At 40.4% G+C, this 8,949-nt stretch overlaps 2 protein-coding genes across 2 annotated transcripts; one reads left to right on the top strand and one right to left on the bottom strand.

Moving 5' to 3' along the window:
* Positions 1-423: 423 nt before the first annotated feature.
* dnajc12 (DnaJ (Hsp40) homolog, subfamily C, member 12) lies at positions 424-2,849 on the bottom strand. The gene is made up of 5 exons (XM_028423320.1): positions 2,638-2,849; positions 1,778-1,856; positions 1,425-1,564; positions 1,207-1,336; positions 424-804 (listed from the first exon to the last, which is right to left on the bottom strand). Exons 1-5 carry the CDS (start codon positions 2,713-2,715, stop codon positions 722-724), a joined length of 510 nt encoding a protein of 169 aa, XP_028279121.1. The 5' UTR covers positions 2,716-2,849; the 3' UTR covers positions 424-721.
* Positions 2,850-3,289: 440 nt separating this feature from the next.
* On the top strand, positions 3,290-8,160 carry sirt1 (sirtuin 1). Its single transcript, XM_028423317.1, has 9 exons — positions 3,290-3,697; positions 4,128-4,247; positions 4,375-4,610; positions 4,706-4,858; positions 5,182-5,329; positions 5,420-5,499; positions 5,829-6,012; positions 6,105-6,632; positions 6,743-8,160. The coding sequence occupies exons 1-9, from the start codon at positions 3,352-3,354 to the stop codon at positions 7,042-7,044; spliced, it is 2,097 nt and encodes a 698-aa protein (XP_028279118.1). The 5' UTR covers positions 3,290-3,351; the 3' UTR covers positions 7,045-8,160.
* Positions 8,161-8,949: the final 789 nt, after the last annotated feature.

The raw sequence follows: 8,949 nt of genomic DNA, 5'->3' as shown, positions 1-8,949 counted from the left end.
TTCACATTTCAGTGTATTTTCATCGTTTAGAGTTTTGTGCTTTGTTTGTCAACAGCTGTTGTTTAATACTAAATACAAATGTTTAATATTACACCAGATTATACATTTAAAAATACGTTTCTTCTCATCACTCTTGACAAATTTACAGCAAAATATATAATTGTATTGTAGCAATAGATTAATAAATAAATATAATAAAGATAAATGTGGCAAGATGTTAATTAAACAATTGTTTGTGTGTGTGTGTGTGTGTGTGTGTGTGTGCCAGAAGTTAAGTATATAACTGCATGCAAATATGCTGTACATGTACCTCTGAACACTTGCTTGGTTTGTTACTGAAATATAGAATTAGTAGAAAGGGTTCAAATAATTTATACCATGGTGAATTATATTATATAATTGGAAGAATAAAAAAAACGGTTATTTCAGCAACATCAAAAGTTTATTTTTTTTAATCTCAGCTATACAAAAATAGAAGTCAACAACACTATATGTAAACAAATAAACACTGTAACTGTACATTACCAGGCAACTGCACAAGTATATATTCCAGCACCAACAGTTACACAAAAGAGTTAACATAAAAACTAAAGACAAGTAATAACAGCATATAATATTCACATAATGAACACATGTGCAACAGACATGCAGGAATTACAACCGCTCACAGTGACACAAACAAGGCAATTACAGTACAAACATGTAAACAGAACTCTTATGTTCAGATTTCATAATTTCTGAACTTCTGGAGCAAACTGGACGGCGAGTCAGCAGCCCAGCGGAAGCGTCGGTGGCAGCAATCACCTTGGAAATGATAAAAAGGAGGGTTTAATTCTGTGACCCATGAAGAAACTAACAAAAATAAATGCAGTTCAGTGGATAAAATATAACCAAGAGATGCTTGACAACATGACGTCTTGGCAAACTTTGCATGCATTTAAAGAGGAGGCTTTGAAGTGCAAAATGCAGCACTTCACAGAAATAAGTGGGCAGACAGCCCTTTTATAATATTTTAATATTCCCTGACCTTCATGTCACACCCAAGGGGCTCTTGAGGTTTTTCCTGTATCACCTGGAGTGGTCCTCTGATAATAAAGAGCCTCTCTGCTTTAAATACCCTCATGTCCGTGATAGAGGTGACCTCAAAACACTACTTTAATAATGGTTTTATTATTATTGTTCATTCTTTAGATGTGTTTGACTTACTTAAGGTTGGCATGGTTTCATATGACGGGATCTGCTCACACCGATGATCCTCTGCTGCAGTGTCCGGGACGTCTGGTGCAGAGGCCTCCAGCATTGGTTCCTTTTTATTCCTCACAGCCCAGTGCATCGACTGCAAACAGATGACCCACCCTTCAGAGTTACAGGGATTCTGACAGAGACCAATACTTGACATATACAGTGAAAAAAGTATCACATACAGTTTTTACAGAGTCGTTCAGGGACTGCCACTCGTGGAATGGAATAGTGACTCCGCTTCTTCTCCAAAGGTCATAGTTTTTCCTTTTGGTTTCATCACATAAAACCTCTTTGGCTTCCTGCAGCTTTTGGAAATCTGCCACTGTCAAAAAAGAAAGGAGACGACAAAACAATATGCTCACAGCATTAGGAGAAATGACTAATAACCTCTTCTTTGCATGCAGGCATGAGCAGCTCTCCATTTAAACAGTTTGCATTAAAGTCAAGTCATCAGATAGAGATGTTAACTGTTAACTGCTTGTGCAATGAATAAGAACACTGAGTAACAAAAGAAGAAAGAATCACACGTATGTACCTGCTGTTGGGTTGTCCAGGTGTTTGTCTGGATGACATGCCAGGGCTCGGATTTTGTATTCATTGAGAATCTGTTCTGTCTGCAAAAAAATAAAAATAAAAAATTGATCACTTATTTAAAAGGACCATTTGTGGCTAATTAAACACAACCAAGTCTTACATACATATGCATACAAAAGAAATGTTATTAAGCAGTCAGCTTTTTTTTTTTACAGTTTTAAAAAGGTTCTTAAAATGTACCTTTGAGTCAAGAAGTCTTCTGATGGTTTTAAGATCTTTAATTCGTGTTTAAATCTTAGTTGGGGGCTGAATTTCCAATAGTTTTAGAATGATTTTTATGATTCTTCTGTAGCACTTTGAGATATGTTTTAATGTAAAGTGCTTTATAAATAAAATACAACATTATTAATATTATTATTATTATTATTATTATTATTATTATTATTATTATTATCATTTGTGTCTGGAAAGGGTAATTGATCCGTGTAATTATGATCAGAGTACAGAAGCACAGTCAGTATATGTGTTAATATTCCCATCAATGATGTTTTTAACAATATAATGCTTAATAAATGTCCATTTGTGCAAATCATTACATAAATACTGTCGTAAAACCAACACAGACACAGGATGACGCACGACTGGTCTGTCTGACATCAACAGGTCTCTGTTGGCTCAGATTAACCTCTGAAGCTCACATAATTCATCAATCTTTGGCTGCAACAGGCTGTTTATAGTTGCCACACATTTAGTGTGTGACATAAAAACTCCTCACATCAACGTGTTTTACATTTAGATGTACACAATCGATAACTTAGCCTGCAAATAGCCTGTGCCACAGCAACCGTAAACAGAACTCACCGATGACAGTTCATCACATCCTAACAACCCATAGTAATCCTCCAAGTCCTCACGATTGTAGCTTAAAACAGCCTCCATAAAAGTGAGCAACAGAAGCACGTATGGTTGTTTTAACGGAGCTCCGTGAATGCTTCCACCCAGGATCGCCACACAGATGATGAGTTCAATGGCTGCTGGTGGGCTGGAGTCACTCTCCGACAGCGTGTTGTCTTGTTTGTTTAGCTAGCGTTAAGTGAGACACTGGTAAGAACATCATTGGTCGAGAAGAAATTCACATTTTGAACGCAAAAAGAAAATTAGGAACGCAGTAGATAATATTTTAGTAAAATTATTTTAAGTTTCACGAAGAAATGTGTGTTAAAAACATAAGAAATTATAGCTAATTTCTGTAACAATCAAATTTCGTGCAATGCAGATGTTACAAAAATTCATGTTAGCATGGCTAACATTCTATAACAACAAAGTTTAACGTCTGTGTTTAGATATAATTTAAAGTCGTCGTTAAGCGGTGTTTAAAATGAGCTGTAATTTATTCCGACAGCATTTGAAGGCATCAATATTTTGTTATGGTTTTATGTCATCGACGTAAAAAGGGGACGTGCCGCTCGTGCCTAGAGCGATGTCTACTGGTGGAGAAGGAACCACGTGCTCTATGCAAATGAGCCAGCTGTCCGAGAGGAAGGATCTGCTGCTCGGCGGCTCTGCGGGCTGAAGATGGCGGACGGAGAGAGCAGTCTCGGAATGGCCTTTTCAGGCGCCTCCGATACGGACGAACCGGCCGCTAAAAGGTCGAAAATCAGTCTCGTGAACAGTTCCGGTCTCAAAGTCGCCGAAGCAGTCCAGTTCTCGTCCGTTTCTGCGGTTACGGAGGACTGGAAGGCGGCAGTTAATTGTGCGGAGCCAACGGAGAAGGAAGCGAAGCCGGTGATGGCGGTAGAGCAGGCCCCAGCGGCGCTAGGCGGAGACAACAATGGACTGGGACCACTGGTCTCTGAGGCGCACAAACCAGTTGGGAAAATAGACGACAGCTCCGTCTTTGGTGTTACAGAGGAGAATGCAGGTAGGCAAAGACAGTAACACACATTTTAAGCGACTTACAGTAGGAAACGTTGGCTTTTCTAACTTAACCGGCATGCTAAGTGGCTAATTGTTAAAATAAGTTAGTAAGCTAGCGCTACAACGAGATGTGGAGGATGGAAGTTGTGAACTTCTCAGGGTGAAAACTTTCGTTATTCTTTAGTCCACTTTTAGAGGAAAAAAAACAAAAACTATCAGCGTGGGTCTAAAGACGCAACTTTAACCAAACTTTCATGCCGGCTTAGCGTTGCATTGCTAAGCCGGCATGTATGTATTTATGCACGTATACTGAAGCCCACACTACCTCGCTGATGCTGTTCTGTAGGACACACAGGTAATTAAAGTTAAAGAAGCAGCCCTTACATCCTGTGTTCAGAGTCACTTGATGATTTTCTAATTGTCTCTGTGCTCAGATTTTCTTGGACATGATGATTTTCCCTCCAACGGGCTGGACGACACTCCGGACGACATCGAGGAAGATGACAGATCCTCGCATGCAAGCTCCAGCGACTGGACTCCTCAGCCACAAATAGGTAACTAACATGATTTCAGTACTTCTCCTACTCACGTGTGTATGACACCACAAGGTGGGCAGTGGCACGGCATGTTCATTTTTGGAGACCGAGTCATGCAGAGATGTGTTGTTGTGTTCTTCCCTAGGCTCGTACAGTTTCATCCAACAGCACATCAGAGAGACCGATCCAAGGGCCATTCTGAGGGACCTGCTGCCTGAGACGGTGCTCCCGCCAGACTTAGATGATATGACGTTGTGGCAGATCATCATCAACATCTCAGAACCTCCTAAAAGGAAGAAGAGGAAAGATATCAACACCCTAGAAGATGTGGTCAGGTTACTCCACGAAAGCAGACGAGTCCTGGTCCTGACTGGGGCTGGGGTATGTGTTTACAGCTGTGTTTGTTTGATTTGATCAGTGGTTGTTGTTTTATTGCAGTGAAGGTGTAAACCTTTTTCTTTTTCCATTTTCTGTAGGTTTCTGTTTCATGTGGAATTCCAGACTTTCGCTCCAGAGATGGAATTTACGCACGTCTTGCTGTAGATTTCCCCGACCTTCCAGATCCCCAAGCGATGTTTGACATTGAATACTTCAGACGTGACCCTAGACCCTTTTTCAAGTTTGCTAAGGTTTGTGAAAGGTGTCTGCTTGCCCCACATAGAAAATGCCTTGGTAAAGGTATGGGGTCATGCGGGGAGAAAGTAAACGCTAATATCTTATTTACACTGGATCTCTTAGTTTCTATTTTTGTTGTTCATTCATCCAGTGCGAACATGATAGCATGTTCACTTAAGTTCAGTACAAAGGTTGGAAATAGACGGACTATATAAGCGTAGCAGATGTTAACAGGGGTTTTTGTTGTATACTTTGTCTGGATTTACTGTGCAAGTATATACATGATGGTGGACTGACTTTTATTCACAGGTTCTGAATGCATCCTCTCATGTTACAGGAGATCTACCCTGGTCAGTTCCAGCCATCACTCTGTCATAAATTTATATCTATGCTGGATAAACAGGGGACACTGCTGCGAAATTACACACAAAACATTGATACATTAGAACAAGTGGCTGGAGTGCAGCGGATTATCCAGTGCCATGGTGAGAGCGCTAATACACCTGTTCTGTTTTTTAACTGTTATTCTGACCCTGGTGAATATGAAAAGATATTAATGTCCAGTTTCATTTTAGGCTCCTTTGCAACCGCATCCTGTCTCGTATGTAAACATAAAGTTGACTGTGAGGCTATAAGGGAAGACATCTTCAACCAGGTATTTATTCATTACGAAGGATTCACCTACAACAGTAGAAATGTAAACATGCAGCAGACCGTTTTGTCTTATGTTATGAACAACAGCCTTAATTTCAGGGAGTAATTCTGCATTAAAATCCTCCTGATATAGTTTCCACTGATACATTATGTTGTGTGTATCTCACTTCTCAATACACAGTTGCTATTTATTAAGGAAGTAAATCAGGATGGCCCAGCTCCCTTCTTTTAGAGCATTGGCTTGTATTGTGGATATTCTACACTGTCAGAGATGAAATGTGGCACACCATTCCCTGAGCACAGTATTTTGCTGTAATGCTTACCCTGCAGGTCGTCCCTCACTGTCCACGGTGTCAAGATATTCCCCTGGCGATCATGAAACCTGACATCGTCTTCTTTGGAGAAAATCTTCCAGAAATGTTCCACAGAGCCATGAAGCAGGACAAGGATGAGGTGGACCTCTTGATTGTCATCGGTTCTTCACTTAAAGTCCGACCAGTAGCCCTCATTCCAAGTAGGTTTTATTCAGATAGATGGATTTCTAGGTGTCTTTGTGGTGTTTGTACTGTGTCCAATATGTGACTGTTGTCTTTTGTTGTCATCCAGACTCTATTCCTCATGAAGTGCCTCAGGTCCTGATCAATAGGGAGCAGCTGCCTCATCTCAATTTTGACGTGGAGCTACTTGGGGACTGTGACGTCATTGTCAATGAGCTCTGTCATCGATTGGGCGGAGACTTTGAGCAGCTTTGCTACAACACTGTAAGACTCGCAGAGATCACAGACAAACCCCTGCGGTTACCAGAACAGCCACCAAGTGAGGCCTTGCCTGCTTCCAGCGACGCAGCTCAGGAGGAGCAGAAGCAGCACAGCACAGACTCTGTCAACACACCTTCAGAGGAGACGGAAAGCCTGAATGTCACTGAGACTGCTCATAATAATGTTACACCTCTAGAGCCTTGTCTGAATGCTTCGTGTCCAAGTGACGAGACCTCCGAGTCTCCAGTGTTACCAGCAGAGGATGCAGCAAAAGAAGAGGCAGCTGAACTGAAGAGCCAAACCCCAAATCTGGAGTTTCGGAGACGATGCTGGATGAGCAGAATCAATAGAAGTCCAATCAGCAAACGCCTAGAGGGTAAGCTAAAGGACACACTGTTTTTTAAAGATATTATGAGGTTGAAACTGTGAGGAGTCACTAATACAAATAGAAAACTAATTGTATACATTACCTGTTGTTTCCCACAGCAGGCCAGTACCTGTTTCAAGCACCAAATCACTATATCTTCCACGGAGCAGAGGTCTATTCTGACTCTGAAGACGAGACGTCAAGCTCATGTGGGAGTGACAGTGAGGAGTCGGAATGCAGCGGCGAGGGGGCGGAAGAGGACAGCGAACAGGAGGAGGAGGAGGACGCTGGTGCACCATCAGCAGCAGAGGAGGACACATGTCTCAGAGACACAATACAACACACTTTAGCCAGTGAGGCCACATCCAGTGTGCAGATAGACAATGCTTCAGAAAAGACTTCGAGCACCACACATCTTTAAATGTAAAGTACAAAGCACTAATTGTCCTTTATATATATATATATATATATATATATATATGTTTCATACATTTTTTGACTCATCGTCCTTACTGTTATTTTTCATAAAGTTGAAGTTGCGTGACGACTTTGTGTGAATATGCAGCAGGTTATTTTTTCTATTTTGTTTCTTTCTGTGCCCAGTTTGGTCACATGCATTGTGTCTGAAACTCCATACTGTATGCTACTTACTAAATAGAATGCAGTAGTTGTTTATGCCTCTCTTTAAGAATTCTGTCTTTGTTCTCTTCTTATTTTGCATTCACATTTTCTGAAAAATCAACAGATGCTCTTTATCTACTGTGGCGTACCACCAATGCAACAGCTTTAATTCCCACATTTCAGTCATTACAAGCAGTCCATGGTGTGACGTCATGTGGTCTAATGCTGTGTTTGGTTTGTGTGGCGATGGGGGGGGGGGTGTGTAAATAGTTGAGCCTACTGCCTGATATATAGTGGGTACTATGAGTTTCAGACACATTCACAAATCTTCAGATGGTTTACGTTGTGTAACTTGCAATACAGAAAGCTCAGCTCGGCCCCTTTAATGAGGGTGAACGGTGGAAAATGAACAGTGCTATTTAATTTTTAGACCAAAGAACACTTTTATCAACATGCTCCTATGTTGTCATAAGCGTTGTGTGTTTTAACTTGTCACTTAATTCATGGAAAAATATATCTATTGACAAGGTGTTCCTTCTGACATGTGGCAGCTACTTTTTACGGTCAAGCCTCTTATTTTTATACTCTGATGTGAGACATGCTCATCAAAGGGTAGATGATAGTTTTTATCTGTACAAAGTTATGCCGAGTTGTAATATTAAGCCTTAGGAATATATTGTCATTGAGAATGGCACTTTTTTTTTGTTCCCTCTCCTCTTTATAAAACCAGTTATGTTGCCCATGTCACTTTTCATAGACAACAAAGGAATCTTCTGCCTGTAAAGACAAAGTGTTGGTGTTTAGACACATGTGAGCCAGTGTGTTGGATACGTGTCTGCACCGACATGATTCACCTGCCATTTATACGGTCATGTGTTGTTTACGGTTAAAGAAAATAAGATGTTTTTACACCATAGTTGTTATCTCTCTTGAATTTCTCAAAAAAAAGAAAAAAGAAAATCACATCATGTGTTATTTTACACACTCCTGCCATCATTATGTGATGGGATGCCACCTGCTGGTTGTGAGGGGACACTGCCACTTATTAGTCCAAGGTTGGAATTGGCGACCCATTTTAGTCAATGGGCCAGATGAGATATCGGTACCACCAAGGTGGCAAAGGTTGCTTATACTTTTTGAAAAGATACATGCCTGTAGTCAACATTTTGGTATGATAACCTTTCTGAAGTCACAGCTAAATTATTGTTATCAGCTGTTAAAGTTACCTTCCCCCGTTGAAAAAATGCATTTTTGAGACGGGTGCATATCTTGGTATTGGCCCTTGTTAAGGACATATTTCAATTACTTATATTATTATGTTTGGTATCATTTTAAAGGGGACACTCTGGGCTTTCTTTCAAGCTCTTTTGTGAATACTTTTGAGAAGTACAGTGGACACTGAAGCTCTTCAAACCTTTTATTACACACATTTTCCTGCCATTTCTGCCTAAATCATCTTTTGTCTTTTAGTCCTGTGGCATCAGGAAGCATGAGAGATACAAAATACAAACACTGCAATACTGGCACGATTCTAAGGATTCAGGAAATGTATAATTTACCCATATTATCTCATTTTGAGGGGGTGATTTTCAGCCTTATATCAGGTGTACAGTTATTCTCAGTGTACTCAGAGTAAAGATCTGACATAAAGTGGGTCGAAAAATCTTCTATAGTATTTTCAGAGTGCATGAATTAACACACCGTT

This window comes from Parambassis ranga, chromosome 15 (genome assembly GCF_900634625.1).
Source record: "Parambassis ranga chromosome 15, fParRan2.1, whole genome shotgun sequence".
In the NCBI taxonomy this organism is placed as follows: Eukaryota; Metazoa; Chordata; class Actinopteri; family Ambassidae; genus Parambassis; species Parambassis ranga.
Note: the sequence above shows the minus strand (reverse complement) of the source record. Positions and strands in the feature narration are given on the sequence as shown.